The following is a 22,238-nucleotide window of genomic DNA, read 5'->3' on the forward strand; positions in this document are numbered from 1 at the left end:
TTAATGTTTGTATCTGTTGCTAACTTACAGAGGAGAGGAGAGGAGGGTTAATGTCTGTGTCTGTTGCTAACTTACAGAGGAGAGGAGGGTTAATGTTTGTGTCTGTTGCTAACTTACAGAGGAGAGGAGAGGAGGGTTAATGTCTGTGTCTGTTGCTAACTTACAGAGGAGAGGAGAGGAGGGTTAATGTTTGTGTCTGTTGCTAACTTACGGGGGAGAGAGACTGTGGTTAGGGTCTGAAGTCAACTGTAAATCTTTAAAGCTAACTGGGCAAGAAAATAACAATTCCTGTAGTATGAACTACGGTACAACTGTATATTATGTTCCTGTGCAGTAAATATATATTTATTTATTTATTTACTACACAGTAACATAATATACAGTTTAACTTTTTTTTTGTGTGAATATATATATATATATATAATTTTTTTTTATATATATAATTTTGCACGCCCAATTTTTCAGTTTTTGATTTAATAAAAAAGTTTGAAATATCCAATAAATGTCGTTCCACTTCATGATTGTGTCCCACTTGTTGTTGATTCTTCACAAAAAAATACAGTTTTATATCTTTATGTTTGAAGCCTGAAATGTGGCAAAAGGTCGCAAAGTTCAAGGGGGCCGAATACTTTCGCAAGGCACTGTATATACACACACACACAACAGTCAAAAGTTTGGACACACCTACTCATTCAAGGGTTTTTCTTTATTTTTCCTATTTTCTACATTGTAGAATAACAGTGAAGACATCACAACTATGTAATAACACATATGGAATCATGTAGTAACCAAAAAAGTGTTAAACAAATCAAAGTAGCCACCCTTTGCCTTGATGACAGCTTTGCACACTCTAGGCATTACCTCAACCAGCTTCATGAGGTAGTCACCAGGAATGCATTTCAATTAACAGGTGTGCATTGTTAAAAGTTAATGTATGGTATTTCTTTCCTTCTTAATGTGTTTGAGCCAATCAGCTGTGTTGTGACAAGGTAGGGGTGGTATACAGAAGATAGCCCTATTTGGTAAAAAGTCCATATTATGGCAAGAAGAGCTCAAATAAGCAAAGAGAAACAAGAGTCCATCATTACTTTAAGACATGACAAGGTCAATCAACCAGGAACATTTCAAGAACTTTGAACATTTCTTCAAGTGCAGTTGCAGAAACTATCAAGCGCTATGATGAAACTGGCTCTCATGAGGACCGCCACAGGAAAGGAAGACCCAGAGTTACCTCTGCTGCAGAGGATAAGTTCATTAGAGATAACTGTCTCTCATGAGGACCGCCACAGGAAAGGAAGACCCAGAGTTCCCTCTGCTGCAGAGGATAAGTTCATTAAGTTAACTTGCTCTCATGAGGACTGCCACAGGAAAGGAAGACCCAGAGATACCTCTGCTGCAGAGGATAAGTTCATTAGAGTTACCAGCCTCAGATTTCACCCCAAATAAATGCTTCACAGAGGTCAAGTAACAGACATCTCAACATCAACTGTTCAGAGGAGACTGCGTGAATCAGGCCTTCATGGTCAAATTGCTGCAAAGAAACCACTACTAAAGGACACCAATAAGAAGAGATTTGCTTGGGCCAAGAAACATGAGTAATGGACATTAGACCAGTGGAAATCTGCCATTTGGTCTGGAGTTGAAATTTGAGATTTTTGGTTCCAACCACCGTGTCTTTGTGAGATGCAGAGTAGGTGAACGGATGATCTCTGCATGTGTGATTCCCACCGTGAAGCATGGAGGAGGAGGTGTGATGGTGTGGGGGTGCTTTGCTGGTGACACTCAGTGATTTATTTGGAATTCAAGGCACACTTAACCAGCAAGGCTACAACAGCATTCTGCAGCGATATGCCATCTGGTTTGCGTTTAGTGGGACTATTGTTTGTTTTTCAACAGGACAATGAACCAACACACCTCCAAGCTGTGTAAGGGCTATTTGACCAAGAAGGAGAGAGATGGAGTGCTGCATCAGATGACCTGGCCTCCACAATCACCCGACCTCAACCCAGTTGAGATGGTTTGGGATGAGTTGCACCGCAAAGTGAAGGCAAAGGTGTGGTACACTTTTTTGGTTACTACATGATTCCATATGTGTTATTTCATAGTTGTGATGTCTTCACTATTATTCTACAATGTAGAAAATAGTAAAAATTAGATGGTGTGTCCAAACTTTTGACTGGTACTGTATATTACATACAGTAAAATATAAATATATATATATTTTTTTAGCCACACCTTTGCCTTGATGATAGCTTTGCACCCTCCTGCCATTCTCTCAACCAGCTTCACCTGGAATGCTTTTCCAACAGTTTAGAAGGAATTCCCACATATGCTGAGCACTTGTTGGCTGATTTTCCTTCACTTTGCGATCCAACTCATCCCAAACCATCAATATCTATATATATATATATATATATATATATATATATATATATATATATATATATATACTTTGTTTACATAAAAGCTAATTGTCCTATACTGTAGGCTCGCAGCATATCCTCTCACAGATGGACTGAATCTTAAGAGACTTAAACAACAACCGCCTCAGACTCGAGATGTAAAATAAGATTTCTGCATACGGCCCTGTGAATACAATAACCCAAACAGCCTTAGTGACAAACCAGTGGAGGCTGGTGCGAGGGGCTATAGGAGGACAGGCTCTGTGAAATGGCTGGAACAGAGTAAATGGAATGGAGTCATGTGGTTTCCATATGTTTGATACCATTTCATTTATTCCATTCCAGGCATTACAATGAGCCAGTCCTTCTATAGCATCTCCCACCAGCCTCCACTGTAGTGTACAGTATGTCATAGAGAACTTGCAGAGGGGACAGAATGCTGTTCTGTGACCTAATGGTTTTTAGATAAGCTGGTGGGAAACTAGACTATCCCCAGGAAACAGCCTTATGTTTGTCTGAGAACAAACAGGTTGACAGATAGTTAAATGGGGGGGGGGGGTATGGGGCTGTCAATCATTCACTGGTGTTGCCCAATGGATGCTGTTTGATACAGAGGAAAGATATATATATATTTGTAACCTTTATTTAACTAGGCAAGTCAGTTAAGAACAAATTCTTATTTTCAATGACGGCCTAGGAACAGTGGGTTAACTGCCTGTTCAGGGGCAGAACGACAGATTTGTACCTTGTCAGCTCGGGGGTTTGAACTTGCAACCTTCCGGTTACCTTACGGCTTTGAAGTTCTCCAAGAACACAGTGGCCTCCATCATTCTTAAATGGAAAAAGTTTGGAACCACCAAGACTCTTCCTAGAGCTGGCCGCCCAGCCAAACTGAGCAATCGTGGGAGAAGGGTCTTGGTCACATGATTCCATGCCAGAGCACCAGAGTTGCTCTTTGGAGATGGGAGAACCTTCCAGAACGACAACCATCTCTGAAGCACTGCACTAATCAGGCCTTTATGGTAGAGTTGCCAGACAGAAGACACTCCTCAATAAAAGACACAAGACAGCCCACTTGGAGTTTGCCAAAATGCACCTAAAGACTCTCAGTCCATGAGAAACAACATTCTCTGGTCTGATGAAACCAAGATTGAACTCTTTGGCCTGAATGCCAAGCATCATGTCTGGAGGAAACCTGGCACCATCCCTACGGTGAAGCATGGTGGTGGTAGCATCATGCTGTGGGGATGTTTTTCAGCGGCAAGGACTGGGAGACTAGTCAAGATCGAGGGACCGATGAACGGAGCAAAGTACAGAGAGATGCTTAATGAAAACCTGCTCCAGAACGCTCAAGACCTCAGACTGTTCACCTTCCAACAGGACAACGACCCTAAGCACACACCCAAGACAACGCAGGAGTGGCTTTGGGACAAGTCTCTGAATGTCCTTGAGTTGCCCAGCCAGAGCCTGGACTTGAACCCGATCTAACATCTCTGGAGAGACCTGAAAATAGCTGTGCAGCGACGCTCCCCATCCAACCTGACAAGAGCTTGAGAGGATCTGCAGAGAAGAATGGTAGAAACTCCCCAAATACAGGTGTGCCAAGCTTGTAGCGTCATACCCAAGAAAACTCTAGGCTGTAATCACTGCCAAAGGGGCTTCAACAAAGTACTGAGTAAAGGGTCTGAATACTTATGATATTACCAATTTTTTTGTAATACATTTGCAAAATTTTCTATAAACCCTGTTTTTGCTTTGTCATTTTAGAGTACTGTGTGTAGATTTAATCAATTTTAGAATAAGGCTGTAACGTAACAAAATGTGGAAAAAGTCAAGGGGTCTGAATACTTTCAGAATACACTATACGTATCAGGTTATATCAGCTTCACTAAAACAAGACATATGTTGATCAGACAAGACACCAGGACCACTCATCTCTCTCACACACACACACACACTCATCTCTCTCACACACACACACACACACACACACACACACACACACACACACACACACACACACACACACACACACACACACACACACACACACACACACACACACACACAATCACTGTCAGGACCACTCATCTCTCTCTCTCACACACACACACACACACACAATCACTGTCAGGACCTCTCATATCTCCTAGGTCCTTCGTCACACACTGAGGACTAGGTTGAGGAGGCGGAGGAAGGAAGAGATGGAGGGAGGGGTGGATGGAGGGAGGGAAGGAGATAGCATGTGTTAAATTACTGTTAATTGTTGTGGCCATGCTTTTGGTCTGCACCAAGGTGGCTACCACCTGGAATACTGTATAGATTTGGAGCTGCACTGAGAGACACACACACACACACACACACACACACAGAACGGAACGGAATCCAACATAGTGTATGACGCAGATCATTGTGTAAGCATCACTAGCTCAAATACTCCTGTCTATGAAAAGATCCTCAAGGTTTCTACACAGATAACACATTTGTTCTCCAATACCCATTCTTGCAACAACAGAAGCTGGCGGGGACTAAAAAGTTACATTTAAGGGATGGGTTCTAAACTCCATAGAACAGGAGATGACCTCTGGGGTTATCCACACGCTGCAACTACAGAACTGTCTGTCTGCTTGTCACCTAGGACTATAACCTACAGAACTGTCTGTCTGCTTGTCATCTAGGACTATAACCTACAGAACTGTCTGTCTGCTTGTCACCTAGGGCTATAACCTACAGAACTGTCTGTCTGCTTGTCACCTAGGGCTATAACCTACAGAACTGTCTGTCTGCTTGTCATCTAGGACTATAACCTACAGAACTGTCTGTCTGCTTGTCACCTAGGACTATAACCTACAGAACTGTCTGTCTGCCTGTCACCTAGGACTACAACCTACAGAACTGTCTGTCTGCTTGTCACCTAGGACTATAACCTACAGAACTGTCTGTCTGCTTGTCACCTAGGACTATAACCTACAGAACTGTCTGTCTGCTTGTCACCTAGGACTATAGCCTACAGAACTGTCTGTCTGCTTGTCACCTAGGACTATAACCTACAGAACTGTCTGTCTGCTTGTCACCTAGGACTATAACCTACAGAACTGTCTGTCTGTCTGCTTGTCACCTAGGACTATAACCTACAGAACTGTCTGTCTGTCTGCTTGTCACCTAGGACTATAACCTACAGAACTGTCTGTCTGCCTGTCACCTAGGGCTACAACCTACAGAACTGTCTGTCTGCCTGTCACCTAGGACTATAACCTACAGAACTGTCTGTCTGCTTGTCACCTAGGACTATAACCTACAGAACTGTCTGTCTGCTTGTCACCTAGGACTATAACCTACAGAACTGTCTGTCTGCTTGTCACCTAGGACTATAACCTACAGAACTGTCTGTCTGCTTGTCACCTAGGACTATAACCTACAGAACTGTCTGTCTGCTTGTCACCTAGGGCTACAACCTACATAACTGTCTGTCTGCTTGTCACCTAGGACTATAACCTACAGAACTGTCTGTCTGCTTGTCACCTAGGACTATAACCTACAGAACTGTCTGTCTGCTTGTCATCTAGGACTACAACCTACAGAACTGTCTGTCTGCCTGTCACCTAGGACTATAACCTACAGAACTGTCTGTCTGCTTGTCACCTAGGACTATAACCTACAGAACTGTCTGTCTGCCTGTCACCTAGGGCTACAACCTACAGAACTGTCTGTCTGCCTGTCACCTAGGACTACAACCTACAGAACTGTCTGTCTGCTTGTCACCTAGGACTACAACCTACAGAACTGTCTGTCTGCTTGTCACCTAGGACTATAACCTACAGAACTGTCTGTCTGCTTGTCACCTAGGACTATAACCTACAGAACTGTCTGTCTGCCTGTCACCTAGGACTACAACCTACAGAACTGTCTGTCTGCTTGTCACCTAGGACTACAACCTACAGAACTGTCTGTCTGCTTGTCACCTAGGACTATAACCTACAGAACTGTCTGTCTGCTTGTCACCTAGGACTATAACCTACAGAACTGTCTGTCTGCTTGTCATCTAGGACTATAACCTACAGAACTGTCTGTCTGTCTGCTTGTCACCTAGGACTATAACCTACAGAACTGTCTGTCTGCCTGCTTGTCACCTAGGACTACAACCTTTAGAACTGTCTGTCTGCTTGTCACCTAGGACTATAACCTACAGAACTGTCTGTCTGCTTGTCACCTAGGACTACAACCTACAGAACTGTCTGTCTGTCTGCTTGTCACCTAGGACTATAACCTACAGAACTGTCTGTCTGCCTGCTTGTCACCTAGGACTACAACCTTTAGAACTGTCTGTCTGCTTGTCACCTAGGACTACAACCTCCAGAACTGTCTGTCTGTCTGCTTGTCACCTAGGACTACAACCTCCAGAACTGTCTGTCTGCTTGTCACCTAGGACTATAACCTACAGAACTGTCTGTCTGCTTGTCACCTAGGACTATAACCTACAGAACTGTCTGTCTGCTTGTCACCTAGGACTATAACCTACAGAACTGTCTGTCTGCTTGTCACCTAGGGCTACAACCTACAGAACTGTCTGTCTGCTTGTCACCTAGGACTATAACCTACAGAACTGTCTGTCTGTCTGTCACCTAGGACTATAACCTACAGAACTGTCTGTCTGCCTGTCACCTAGGACTATAACCTACAGAACTGTCTGTCTGCTTGTCATCTAGGACTATAACCTACAGAACTGTCTGTCTGCTTGTCATCTAGGACTACAACCTACAGAACTGTCTGTCTGCTTGTCACCTAGGACTATAACCTACAGAACTGTCTGTCTGCTTGTCACCTAGGGCTACAACCTACAGAACTGTCTGTCTGCTTGTCACCTAGGACTATAACCTACAGAACTGTCTGTCTGTCTGTCACCTAGGACTATAACCTACAGAACTGTCTGTCTGCTTGTCACCTAGGACTATAACCTACAGAACTGTCTGTCTGTCTGCTTGTCACCTAGGACTATAACCTACAGAACTGTCTGTCTGCCTGTCACCTAGGGCTACAACCTACAGAACTGTCTGTCTGCCTGTCACCTAGGACTACAACCTACAGAACTGTCTGTCTGCTTGTCACCTAGGACTACAACCTACAGAACTGTCTGTCTGCTTGTCACCTAGGACTATAACCTACAGAACTGTCTGTCTGCTTGTCACCTAGGACTATAACCTACAGAACTGTCTGTCTGCCTGTCACCTAGGACTACAACCTACAGAACTGTCTGTCTGCTTGTCACCTAGGACTACAACCTACAGAACTGTCTGTCTGCTTGTCACCTAGGACTATAACCTACAGAACTGTCTGTCTGCTTGTCACCTAGGACTATAACCTACAGAACTGTCTGTCTGCTTGTCATCTAGGACTATAACCTACAGAACTGTCTGTCTGTCTGCTTGTCACCTAGGACTATAACCTACAGAACTGTCTGTCTGCCTGCTTGTCACCTAGGACTACAACCTTTAGAACTGTCTGTCTGCTTGTCACCTAGGACTATAACCTACAGAACTGTCTGTCTGCTTGTCACCTAGGACTACAACCTACAGAACTGTCTGTCTGTCTGCTTGTCACCTAGGACTATAACCTACAGAACTGTCTGTCTGCCTGCTTGTCACCTAGGACTACAACCTTTAGAACTGTCTGTCTGCTTGTCACCTAGGACTACAACCTCCAGAACTGTCTGTCTGTCTGCTTGTCACCTAGGACTACAACCTCCAGAACTGTCTGTCTGCTTGTCACCTAGGACTATAACCTACAGAACTGTCTGTCTGCTTGTCACCTAGGACTATAACCTACAGAACTGTCTGTCTGCTTGTCACCTAGGACTATAACCTACAGAACTGTCTGTCTGCTTGTCACCTAGGGCTACAACCTACAGAACTGTCTGTCTGCTTGTCACCTAGGACTATAACCTACAGAACTGTCTGTCTGTCTGTCACCTAGGACTACAACCTACAGAACTGTCTGTCTGCCTGTCACCTAGGACTATAACCTACAGAACTGTCTGTCTGCTTGTCATCTAGGACTATAACCTACAGAACTGTCTGTCTGCTTGTCATCTAGGACTACAACCTACAGAACTGTCTGTCTGCTTGTCACCTAGGACTATAACCTACAGAACTGTCTGTCTGCTTGTCACCTAGGGCTACAACCTACAGAACTGTCTGTCTGCTTGTCACCTAGGACTATAACCTACAGAACTGTCTGTCTGTCTGTCACCTAGGACTATAACCTACAGAACTGTCTGTCTGCTTGTCACCTAGGACTACAACCTACAGAACTGTCTGTCTGCTTGTCACCTAGGACTATAACCTACAGAACTGTCTGTCTGTCTGCTTGTCATCTAGGACTATAACCTACAGAACTGTCTGTCTGCTTGTCACCTAGGACTATAACCTACAGAACTGTCTGTCTGCTTGTCACCTAGGACTATAACCTACAGAACTGTCTGTCTGCTTGTCACCTAGGACTATAACCTACAGAACTGTCTGTCTGCTTGTCACCTAGGACTACAACCTACAGAACTGTCTGTCTGCCTGTCACCTAGGACTATAACCTACAGAACTGTCTGTCTGCTTGTCACCTAGGATTATAACCTACAGAACTGTCTGTCTGCTTGTCACCTAGGACTATAACCTACAGAACTGTCTGTCTGCTTGTCACCTAGGACTATAACCTACAGAACTGTCTGTCTGCCTGTCACCTAGGACTATAACCTACAGAACTGTCTGTCTGCTTGTCACCTAGGACTATAACCTACAGAACTGTCTGTCTGCCTGTCCCCTAGGACTACAACCTACAGAACTGTCTGTCTGCTTGTCACCTAGGACTATAACCTACAGAACTGTCTGTCTGCCTGTCCCCTAGGACTACAACCTACAGAACTGTCTGTCTGCTTGTCACCTAGGATTATAACCTACAGAACTGTCTGTCTGCTTGTCACCTAGGACTATAACCTACAGAACTGTCTGTCTGCCTGTCACCTAGGACTACAACCTACAGAACTGTCTGTCTGCTTGTCACCTAGGACTACAACCTACAGAACTGTCTGTCTGCTTGTCACCTAGGACTATAACCTACAGAACTGTCTGTCTGCTTGTCACCTAGGACTATAGCCTACAGAACTGTCTGTCTGCCTGTCACCTAGGACTACAACCTACAGAACTGTCTGTCTGCTTGTCACCTAGGACTACAACCTACAGAACTGTCTGTCTGCTTGTCACCTAGGACTATAACCTACAGAACTGTCTGTCTGCTTGTCACCTAGGACTATAACCTACAGAACTGTCTGTCTGCTTGTCATCTAGGACTATAACCTACAGAACTGTCTGTCTGCTTGTCACCTAGGACTATAACCTACAGAACTGTCTGTCTGCTTGTCACCTAGGACTATAACCTACAGAACTGTCTGTATGCTTGTCACCTAGGACTATAACCTACAGAACTGTCTGTCTGCTTGTCACCTAGGACTATAACCTACAGAACTGTCTGTCTGCTTGTCACCTAGGACTATAACCTACAGAACTGTCTGTCTGCTTGTCACCTAGGACTATAACCTACAGAACTGTCTGTCTGCCTGCTTGTCACCTAGGGCTACAACCTACAGAACTGTCTGTCTGCTTGTCACCTAGGACTATAACCTACAGAACTGTCTGTCTGCTTGTCACCTAGGACTATAACCTACAGAACTGTCTGTCTGCTTGTCATCTAGGACTATAACCTACAGAACTGTCTGTCTGCTTGTCACCTAGGACTACAACCTACAGAACTGTCTGTCTGCCTGTCACCTAGGACTATAGCCTACAGAACTGTCTGTCTGTCTGCTTGTCACCTAGGACTATAACCTACAGAACTGTCTGTCTGCTTGTCACCTAGGACTATAACCTACAGAACTGTCTGTCTGCTTGTCACCTAGGGCTACAACCTACAGAACTGTCTGTCTGCTTGTCACCTAGGACTATAACCTACAGAACTGTCTGTCTGTTTGTCACCTAGGACTATAACCTACAGAACTGTCTGTCTGCTTGTCACCTAGGACTATAACCTACAGAACTGTCTGTCTGCTTGTCATCTAGGACTATAACCTACAGAACTGTCTGTCTGCTTGTCACCTAGGACTACAACCTACAGAACTGTCTGTCTGCCTGTCACCTAGGACTATAGCCTACAGAACTGTCTGTCTGTCTGCTTGTCACCTAGGACTATAACCTACAGAACTGTCTGTCTGCTTGTCACCTAGGACTATAACCTACAGAACTGTCTGTCTGCTTGTCACCTAGGGCTACAACCTACAGAACTGTCTGTCTGCTTGTCACCTAGGACTATAACCTACAGAACTGTCTGTCTGTTTGTCACCTAGGACTATAACCTACAGAACTGTCTGTCTGCTTGTCACCTAGGACTATAACCTACAGAACTGTCTGTCTGCTTGTCACCTAGGACTATAACCTACAGAACTGTCTGTCTGTTTGTCACCTAGGACTATAACCTACAGAACTGTCTGTCTGCTTGTCACCTAGGACTATAACCTACAGAACTGTCTGTCTGCTTGTCACCTAGGACTATAACCTACAGAACTGTCTGTCTGTTTGTCACCTAGGACTATAACCTACAGAACTGTCTGTCTGCCTGTCACCTAGGACTATAACCTACAGAACTGTCTGTCTGCCTGTCACCTAGGACTATAACCCACAGAACTGTCTGTCTGCCTGTCACCTAGGACTATAACCTACAGAACTGTCTGTCTGTTTGTCATCTAGGACTATAACCTACAGAACTGTCTGTCTGCTTGTCACCTAGGACTATAACCTACAGAACTGTCTGTCTGTTTGTCACCTAGGACTATAGCCTACAGAACTGTCTGTCTGCTTGTCACCTAGGACTATAACCTACAGAACTGTCTGTCTGCTTGTCACCTAGGACTATAACCTACAGAACTGTCTGTCTGCTTGTCACCTAGGGCTATAACCTACAGAACTGTCTGTCTGCTTGTCACCTAGGGCTATAACCTACAGAACTGTCTGTCTGCTTGTCACCTAGGACTATAACCTACAGAACTGTCTGTCTGCTTGTCACCTAGGACTATAACCTACAGAACTGTCTGTCTGTTTGTCACCTAGGACTATAGCCTACAGAACTGTCTGTCTGCCTGTCACCTAGGACTATAACCCACAGAACTGTCTGTCTGCCTGTCACCTAGGACTATAACCTACAGAACTGTCTGTCTGTTTGTCATCTAGGACTATAACCTACAGAACTGTCTGTCTGCTTGTCACCTAGGACTATAACCTACAGAACTGTCTGTCTGTTTGTCACCTAGGACTATAACCTACAGAACTGTCTGTCTGCTTGTCACCTAGGACTACAACCTACAGAACTGTCTGTCTGCTTGTCACCTAGGACTATAACCTACAGAACTGTCTGTCTGTCTGCTTGTCACCTAGGACTATAACCTACAGAACTGTCTGTCTGCTTGTCACCTAGGACTACAACCTACAGAACTGTCTGTCTGTCTGCTTGTCACCTAGGACTACAACCTACAGAACTGTCTGTCTGCTTGTCACCTAGGACTATAACCTACAGAACTGTCTGTCTGCTTGTCACCTAGGACTACAACCTACAGAACTGTCTGTCTGCTTGTCACCTAGGACTACAACCTACAGAACTGTCTGTCTGCTTGTCACCTAGGACTACAACCTACAGAACTGTCTGTCTGCTTGTCACCTAGGACTATAACCTACAGAACTGTCTGTCTGCCTGTCACCTAGGGCTATAACCTACAGAACTGTCTGTCTGCTTGTCACCTAGGACTATAACCTACAGAACTGTCTGTCTGCTTGTCACCTAGGGCTATAACCTACAGAACTGTCTGTCTGCTTGTCACCTAGGGCTATAACCTACAGAACTGTCTGTCTGCTTGTCACCTAGGACTATAACCTACAGAACTGTCTGTCTGCTTGTCACCTAGGACTACAACCTACAGAACTGTCTGTCTGTTTGTCACCTAGGACTATAACCTACAGAACTGTCTGTCTGCTTGTCACCTAGGACTACAACCTACAGAACTGTCTGTCTGTTTGTCACCTAGGACTATAACCTACAGAACTGTCTGTCTGCTTGTCACCTAGGACTACAACCTACAGAACTGTCTGTCTGTTTGTCACCTAGGACTATAACCTACAGAACTGTCTGTCTGTTTGTCACCTAGGACTATAACCTACAGAACTGTCTGTCTGTTTGTCACCTAGGACTATAACCTACAGAACTGTCTGTCTGCTTGTCACCTAGGACTATAACCTACAGAACTGTCTGTCTGTTTGTCACCTAGGGCTATAACCTACAGAACTGTCTGTCTGCTTGTCACCTAGGACTATAACCTACAGAACTGTCTGTCTGCTTGTCACCTAGGACTATAACCTACAGAACTGTCTGTCTGTTTGTCATCTAGGACTATAACCTACAGAACTGTCTGTCTGCTTGTCACCTAGGACTATAACCTACAGAACTGTCTGTCTGCTTGTCACCTAGGACTACAACCTACAGAACTGTCTGTCTGCCTGTCACCTAGGACTATAACCTACAGAACTGTCTGTCTGTCTGTCTGCTTGTCACCTAGGACTATAACCTACAGAACTGTCTGTCTGCTTGTCACCTAGGACTATAACCTACAGAACTGTCTGTCTGTCTGTCTGCTTGTCACCTAGGACTATAACCTACAGAACTGTCTGTCTGTCTGTCTGCTTGTCACCTAGGACTATAACCTACAGAACTGTCTGTCTGCTTGTCACCTAGGACTATAACCTACAGAACTGTCTGTCTGCCTGTCACCTAGGACTATAGCCTACAGAACTGTCTGTCTGTCTGTCTGCTTGTCACCTAGGACTATAACCTACAGAACTGTCTGTCTGCTTGTCACCTAGGACTATAACCTACAGAACTGTCTGTCTGCTTGTCACCTAGGACTATAACCTACAGAACTGTCTGTCTGCTTGTCACCTAGGACTATAACCTACAGAACTGTCTGTCTGCTTGTCACCTAGGACTATAACCTACAGAACTGTCTGTCTGCTTGTCACCTAGGACTACAACCTACAGAAGTAATAGAACTACTGTACATCATCTTGTAGATTAATATTATTATTATTTCTGTAAAAAAATAAATCCTTCCTGGAAGGCAATTATTATGTTCTGTTGTTGTTCTACTCTGTTCTGTTCTGTTCCACCCTTTGTGTGTGTGTGTGACAACATTGCAGAACTGTTGATGAACACACACACACACACACACCCCTCCTCAGGCTCTGATCTCATTGTGAATGGTAGACAGATGGGCCGGCGGCCGTCCTGACACATTTGATGCAATTCTACACATTTTGCCATGGGAGCGGAGAGAAATGGTTACTGTGTTTAATATATCGGAGTGTGACTGACTAACAAAACCAATTGGCTCACATGGTATTTCGAACACGATAACAAGTTTAGATAGCCGTCCGCTCATCAAATGTACCAATCTAAAAAAAAAATTAGCTGACGTGGGCTAATTCAGGTGACTATCAGTGACTGATTTAACAAGAGAAAAACTACTAACACATAACCACATTCCAATACTGCACCTTGTGTATTCTACTATTGTAACTCTCAACAGTATCTAAATACATTTTGGAAATATATCCGAGGTCCATCCCTGTTGTAGAAAGCTGTTATTATTGTTGCCCTGGGAGATGTGTATGAATTTTACCATCCTATAATAAGCAACTGTAAATTTAGTAAAATCTCACCAGTGTGTAATCCAACCTGCCAAATATCTTCATCTTTTGCAGAGTACAATCCAACAACATTTCACGTTTAAAAGTAAGTTCCAAATTCTCAAACATAAATAATAAAAATAAAACGAAGGTTTAAAGAAAAAAACGATGCTTCTGTTCAATTGTCAAAATGTTATCATTTCCAATATTCCGGTTACGGATTAAGAGTCTGAACTGAAGACTTCAGAAGAACACCGGAGAAACGGAGAATAGCGGACACCAGAGCATCAGAACACCGGAGAAACGGAGAATAGCGGACACCAGAGCATCAGAACACCGGAGAAACGGAGAATAGCGGACACCAGAGCACCAGAACACCGAATGTCAACAGTCTGCTCGTGCTGCAGTGACGTTTCGCGCTCCAACCCACACTGCCTCCCGAAACCAGCTGCTCATGCTTGTACCTGCAGTGTGTGTGTATAGTCAGGGCCGGCTCTAGCGTTTTGGGGGCACTGAGAGAGATTTGGTCGCGGGCTCCCCACCCGGGCCTCCTCTTGATGGTGGAGAGAATATTTTTTGTTTTAAAGTACATTTCCTGTAATTCTGCACATTTTGCCATGGGGTGGAGATACATTTTCACTTTTAAAGCTAATTTCATGCAATTCTAAACATTTTGTCATGAGTTATTCCATGTTAATATGATATTTGAGTGGGAATGACTAACAAAATCAATGGGAACCCCCGGGAGGTCAGGGCCTTGCATGCCCAGTCTGTATTCCGCCATGATCACTACAATTTTAAATAGTTTAGCCAGCTAACTACCAATCTAAAAAGTGTTAGCTGACATGGCTAATTGAGTCACTGTCAGTAACTGACATACAGTAAGTAACCACCAAACTTAGAAATTGTACCATGTGTATTCTACTATTCTACTTCTCAGTAGTAAATTGAGACCCCGACTGAGTTCCTAAGGGCCCCCTAGCAGACTGCCTCATTAGCATACAGCTGTCATTTTTGTTGCGCTCGCAGAAGCCGCTGCCATGGAAAAGCCACCGCTTGCGCCCTGTGCGCAGAGCGATTTACGAGCCTTCCATTCTACCCCCCCTGAGGCCCCCCAAAGCCTTGATACCCTGAGGCCAGGTCCTCTTTCTTCCCTCCTCCGTCCTGGAGGAGCCCAGCTTCCATCTGTCTGAGAGTCTATTGCTGCCTAATCAAGCACACATTATGGCTCCCAACATTATGGCTCCCACAGGTCCCTACACCCCCAACACTAACACCCACCTACAGGTCCCTACACCCCCAACACTAACCCCCACCTACCTACCCACCTACCTCTCTCTCTATCCCTCTATCTCTCTATCCCTCTTGGTCTCTCGCTCTCTATTCAATTCAATTCTACCACTCTATCCCTCTATCCTATAGCTTCAAGGCAAGTAACACTGAATCATGCATGAGAGCACCAGCTGTTCCGGACGACTGTGTGATCACACTCTCCGTAGCCGAAGTCAGCAAGACCTTTAATCAGGTCAACATTCACAAGGCCACGAGGCCAGACCAGCTGGCAAGTCTCGTCACTGACATTTTCAACCTCTCCCTGACCCAGTCTGTAATACCCACATGTTTCAAGCAGACCACCATAGTCCCTGTACCCAAGAATGTAAAGGTAACCTTCCTAAATGACTACAGCCTAGTAGCACTCACATCTGTAGCCATGAAGTGCTTTGAAATGCTGGTCATGGCTCACATCAACACCACCATCCCAGAAACCCTAGACACATTCCAATTTGCATACCACCCCAACAGATCCACAGATGATGCAATCTCTATTGCACTCCACACTGCCCTTTCCCACCTGGACAAAAGGAACACCTATGTGAGAATGTTATTCATTGACTACAGCTCAGCGTTCAACACCATAGTGCCCTCAAAGCTCATCACTAAGCTAAGGACCCTGGGACTAAACACCTCCCTCTGCAACTGGATCCTGGACTTCCTGATGGGCCACCCCCAGGTGGTAAGTGTAGGCAACCACACATCCGCCACGCTGATCCTCAACACGGGGGCCCCTCAGGGGATGTGTACTCAGTCCCCTCCTGTACTACCTGTTCACCCATGACTGCGCGGCCAGGCATGACTCCAACACCATCATCAAGTTTGCCGATGACACAAAAGTGGGAGGCCTGATCACCAACAACGATGAGAATATAGGGAGGTCAGAGACCTGGCTGTGTGGTGTCAGGACAACAACCTCTTCCTCAACGTGAGCAAGACAAAGGAGCTGATCGTGGACTATAGGACAAGGAGGGTCGAACAGGCCCACATTAACATCCACGGGCCTGAAAGTATAGCGGGTCGAGAGTTTAAATTTCCTTGGTGTCCACATCACCAACGATCTATCATGGTCCAAACACACCAAGACAGTCGCGAAGAAGACACGACAAGATTTGGCATGGGTCCCTAAATCCTCAAAAAGTTCTACAGCTGCACCATTGAGAGCATTGACCGGTTGCATTACTACCTGGTATGGCAACTGCTTGGCATCCGACCATAAGGCACTATAGAGGGTAGTGCTTACGGCCCAGTACATCACTGAGGCTGAGCTTCCTGCCATCCAGGACCTCTATACCAGGCGGTGTCAGAGGAAGGCCCAAAGAAATGGTCAAAGAACCCTAACTAAGTTAAGGACCATGTGACTAAACACCTCCCTCAGTCAGCCCAGTCATAGACTGATCTCTCTGCTACCGCACGGTAAGTGTTAACAGAGTGTAAAGTCTAGGTCCAAAAGGCTCCTCAACAGCTTCTACCCACAAGCCATAAGACTGCTGAACAATTAATCAAATGGCCACTCGGACTATTTACATTAACCCCCCCCTCCTTTGTTTTTACACTGCTGCTACTCTCTGTTTATTATCTATGGATAGTCACTTTACCCTTACCTTTAACCCCTATGTACAAATGTTATACCTCGAAGGAACCTGTTGACTCGGTACTGGTGCTTCCTGTATATAGTCTCCACATTGACTCTGTACTGGTACCCCCTGTATATAGCCTCCACATTGACTCTGTACTGGTACCCCCTGTATATAGCCTCCACATTGACTCTGTACCGTAATACCCTGTATATAGCCTCCACATTGACTCTGTACCGGTACCCCCTGTATATAGCCTCCACATTGACTCTGTACCGGTACCCCCTGTATATAGCCTCCACATTGACTCTGTACCGTAACACCCTGTATATAGTCTCCACATTGACTCTGTACCGTAACACCCTGTATATAGCCTCCACATTGACTCTGTACCGGTAACCCCCTGTATATAGCCTCCACATTGACTCTGTACCGTAATACCCTGTATACAGCCTCCACATTGACTCTGTACCGTAATACCCTGTATATAGCCTCCACATTGACTCTGTACCGTAATACCCTGTATATAGCCTCCACATTGACTCTGTACCGTAATACCCTGTATATAGCCTCCACATTGACTCTGTACCGTAATACCCTGTATATAGCCTCCACATTGACTCTGTACCGTAATACCCTGTATACAGCCTCCACATTGACTCTGTACCGTAATACCCTGTATACAGCCTCCACATTGACTCTGTACCGTAATACCCTGTATATAGTCTCCACATTGACTCTGTACCGTAATACCCTGTATACAGCCTCCACATTGACTCTGTACCGTAATACCCTGTATATAGTCTCCACATTGACTCTGTACCGTAATACCCTGTATATAGCCTCCACATTGACTCTGTACCGTAATACCCTGTATATACCTTTGTTATTGTTAATTTTATTGTGTTACTTTTTATTTGATTTTTTAACTTTAGTTTACTTAGTAAATATTTTCTTAACTCTATTTCTTGAACTGCATTGTTGGTCTCTCTCTCTCTCTGGACCTCTCTCACTCTCCCTCTCTCTATCGCTCTCACTCTCTGGACCTCTCTCACTATCCCTCTCGCTCTCGCTCTCTATCCCTTTCCATCTGTTAATCCCTAAGCAGTGTGACATCATGCCATCTGTCGACTTCAGCCCTCTTGCCTGTGGGGAAAGGAGAGGGAGGGTAGTTTAGGTTGGCATCATGCCCAGTAGAGGATCTCTGCATTCGGGTACAGCAGCCCTGGTGTCCCCTGGTCTCTGACCTCCCTGAAGTAAACACCCTTATTTTATTTTTCTGATAGCACATATAACCCTTACAGTTAAGGGTCTGTCCCTACAGTAGAACCAGGGTCTGTCCCTACAGTAGAACCAGTTAAGGGTCTATCCCTACAGTAGAACCAGGGTCCATCCCTACAGTAGAACCAGGGTCTATCCCTACAGTAGAACCAGGGTCTGTCCCTACAATAGAACCAGGGTCCATCCCTACAGTAGAACCAGGGTCCATCCCTACAGTAGAACCATGGTCTGTCCCTACAGTACAACCATGGTCTGTCCCTACAGTAGAACCAGGGTCTGTCCCTACAGTAGAACCAGGGTCTGTCCCTACAGTAGAACCAGGGTCTGTCCCTACAGTAGAACCAGGGTCCATCCCTACAGTAGAACCATGGTCTGTCCCTACAGTACAACCAGGGTCTGTCCCTACAGTAGAACCAGGGTCTGTCCCTACAGTAGAACCAGTTAAGGGTCTATCCCTACAGTAGAACCAGGGTCCATCCCTACAGTAGAACCAGGGTCTATCCCTACAGTAGAACCAGGGTCTGTCCCTACAGTAGAACCATGGTCTGTCCCTACAGTAGAACCAGGGTCTGTCCCTACAGTAGAACCAGGGTCTATCCCTGCAGTAGAACAAGGGTCTATCCCTACAGTATAACCAGGATATATCCCTACAGTAGAACAGTAGAACCATGGTCCGTCCCTACAGTAGAATCAGGGTCCGTCCCTACAGTAGAACCAGGGTCCATCCCTACAGTAGAACCAGGGTCTGTCCCTACAGTAGAACCAGGGTCTATCCCTACAGTAGAACCAGGGTCTGTCCCTACAGTAGAACCAGGGTATGTCCCTACAGTAGAACCAGGGTCTATCCATACAGTAGAACCAGGTTCCATCCCTACAGTAGAACCAGGGTCCGTCCCTGCAGTAGAACCAGGGTATATCCCTACAGTAGAACAGTAGAACCAAGGTCCGTCCCTACAGTAGAATCAGGGTCCGTCCCTACAGTAGAACCAGGGTCCATCCCTACAGTAGAACCAGGGTCTGTCCCTACAGTAGAACCAGGGTCTGTCCCTACAGTAGAACCAGGGTCTATCCCTACAGTAGAACCAGGGTCTGTCCCTACAGTAGAACCAGGGTCTGTCCCTACAGTAGAACCAGGGTCTGTCCCTACAGTAGAACCAGAGTCTATCCCTATAGTAGAACCAGGGTCTATCCCTACAGTAGAATCAGGGTCTGTCCCTACAGTAGAACCAGGGTCTATCCCTACAGTAGAACCAAGGTTTGTCCCTACAGTAGAACCAGGGACTATCCCTACAGTAGAACCAGGGTCTGTCCCTACAGTAGAACCAGGGTCTGTCCCTACAGTAGAACCAGGGTCTATCCCTACAGTAGAACCAGGGTATATCCCTACAGTAGAACCAGGGTATATCCCTACAGTAGAACCAGGGTCTGTCCCTACAGTAGAACCAGGGTCTATCCCTACAGTAGAACCAGGGTCTATCCCTACAGTAGAACCAGGGTCTATCCCTACAGTAGAACCAGGGTCTGTCCCTACAGTAGAACCAGGGTCTGTCCCTACAGTAGAACCAGGGTCTATCCCTACAGTAGAACCAGGGCCTGTCCCTACAGTAGAACCAGGGTCTGTCCATACAGTAGAACAGTAGAACCAGGGTCTATCCCTACAGTAGAACCAGGGTCTGTCCCTACAGTAGAACCAGGGTCTATCCCTACAGTAGAACCAGGGTCTATCCCTACAGTAGAACAGTAGAACCAGGGTCTGTCCCTACAGTAGAACAGTAGAACCAGGGTCTGTCCCTACAGTAGAACAGTAGAACCAGGGTCTATCCCTACAGTAGAACAGTAGAACCAGGGTCTATCCCTACAGTAGAACCAGGGTCTGTCCCTACAGTAGAACAGTAGAACCAGGGTCTATCCCTACAGTAGAACAGTAGAACCAGGGTCTATCCATACAGTAGAACAGTAGAACCAGGGTCTGTCCCTACAGTAGAACAGTAGAACCAGGGTCTGTCCCTACAGTAGAACAGTAGAACCAGGGTCTATCCCTACAGTAGAACAGTAGAACCAGGGTCTATCCCTACAGTAGAACCAGGGTCTGTCCCTACAGTAGAACAGTAGAACCAGGGTCTATCCCTACAGTAGAACAGTAGAACCAGGGTCTATCCCTACAGTAGAACAGTAGAACCAGGGTCTATCCCTACAGTAGAACAGTAGAACCAGGGTCTGTCCCTACAGTAGAACAGTAGAACCAGGGTCTGTCCCTACAGTAGAACAGTAGAACCAGGGTCTATCCCTACAGTAGAACAGTAGAACCAGGGTCTATCCCTACAGTAGAACCAGGGTCTGTCCCTACAGTAGAACAGTAGAACCAGGGTCTATCCCTACAGTAGAACAGTAGAACCAGGGTCTATCCCTACAGTAGAACAGTAGAACCAGGGTCTATCCCTACAGTAGAACCAGGGTCTGTCCCTACAGTAGAACAGTAGAACCAGGGTCTATCCCTACAGTAGAACAGTAGAACCAGGGTCTATCCCTACAGTAGAACAGTAGAACCAGGGTCTATCCCTACAGTAGAACCAGGGTCTGTCCCTACAGTAGAACAGTAGAACCAGGGTCTATCCCTACAGTAGAACAGTAGAACCAGGGTCTATCCCTACAGTAGAACAGTAGAACCAGGGTCTATCCCTACAGTAGAACAGTAGAACCAGGGTCTGTCCCTACAGTAGAACAGTAGAACCAGGGTCTGTCCCTACAGTAGAACAGTAGAACCAGGGTCTATCCCTACAGTAGAACAGTAGAACCAGGGTCTATCCCTACAGTAGAATAGTAGAACCAGGGTCTGTCCCTACAGTAGAACAGTAGAACCAGGGTCTATCCCTACAGTAGAACAGTAGAACCAGGGTCTATCCCTACAGTAGAACCAGGGTCTGTCCCTACAGTAGAACAGTAGAACCAGGGTCTATCCATACAGTAGAACAGTAGAACCAGGGTCTGTCCCTACAGTAGAACAGTAGAACCAGGGTCTGTCCCTACAGTAGAACAGTAGAACCAGGGTCTATCCCTACAGTAGAACAGTAGAACCAGGGTCTATCCCTACAGTAGAACCAGGGTCTGTCCCTACAGTAGAACAGTAGAACCAGGGTCTATCCCTACAGTAGAACAGTAGAACCAGGGTCTATCCCTACAGTAGAACAGTAGAACCAGGGTCTATCCCTACAGTAGAACCAGGGTCTGTCCCTACAGTAGAACAGTAGAACCAGGGTCTATCCCTACAGTAGAACAGTAGAACCAGGGTCTATCCCTACAGTAGAACAGTAGAACCAGGGTCTATCCCTACAGTAGAACCAGGGTCTGTCCCTACAGTAGAACAGTAGAACCAGGGTCTATCCCTACAGTAGAACAGTAGAACCAGGGTCTATCCCTACAGTAGAACAGTAGAACCAGGGTCTATCCCTACAGTAGAACCAGGGTCTGTCCCTACAGTAGAACAGTAGAACCAGGGTCTATCCCTACAGTAGAACAGTAGAACCAGGGTCTATCCCTACAGTAGAACAGTAGAACCAGGGTCTATCCCTACAGTAGAACCAGGGTCTGTCCCTACAGTAGAACAGTAGAACCAGGGTCTATCCCTACAGTAGAACAGTAGAACCAGGGTCTATCCCTACAGTAGAACAGTAGAACCAGGGTCTATCCCTACAGTAGAACCAGGGTCTGTCCCTACAGTAGAACAGTAGAACCAGGGTCTATCCCTACAGTAGAACAGTAGAACCAGGGTCTATCCCTACAGTAGAACAGTAGAACCAGGGTCTATCCCTACAGTAGAACCAGGGTCTGTCCCTACAGTAGAACAGTAGAACCAGGGTCTATCCCTACAGTAGAACAGT

At 45.7% G+C, this 22,238-nt stretch overlaps 1 protein-coding gene across 3 annotated transcripts in view; it reads right to left on the reverse strand.

Annotated features, from left to right (window-relative positions):
* Positions 1 to 22,238, reverse strand: part of LOC110511195 (arf-GAP with coiled-coil, ANK repeat and PH domain-containing protein 3) — a 164,215-nt gene that overhangs the window by 42,929 nt on the left and 99,048 nt on the right. For 2 of the 3 annotated variants that reach the window (XM_090242057.1, XM_090242056.1), the window contains exon 1: positions 14,204 to 14,610. The exons of the other annotated variant lie outside the window; for it this stretch is intronic. In XM_090242057.1, coding sequence (XP_090098183.1) covers positions 14,204 to 14,299 — 96 coding nt within the window. In that variant the 5' untranslated portion in view covers positions 14,300 to 14,610. Of the gene's footprint in view, positions 1 to 14,203; positions 14,611 to 22,238 lie in introns of those variants that run through there. 3 annotated transcript variants of the gene reach the window in all.

The sequence above is a fragment of the Oncorhynchus mykiss genome, chromosome 7 (assembly GCF_057628025.1).
Source record: "Oncorhynchus mykiss isolate SJ-2025 chromosome 7, ASM5762802v1, whole genome shotgun sequence".
Taxonomy (NCBI): domain Eukaryota; kingdom Metazoa; phylum Chordata; class Actinopteri; order Salmoniformes; family Salmonidae; genus Oncorhynchus; species Oncorhynchus mykiss.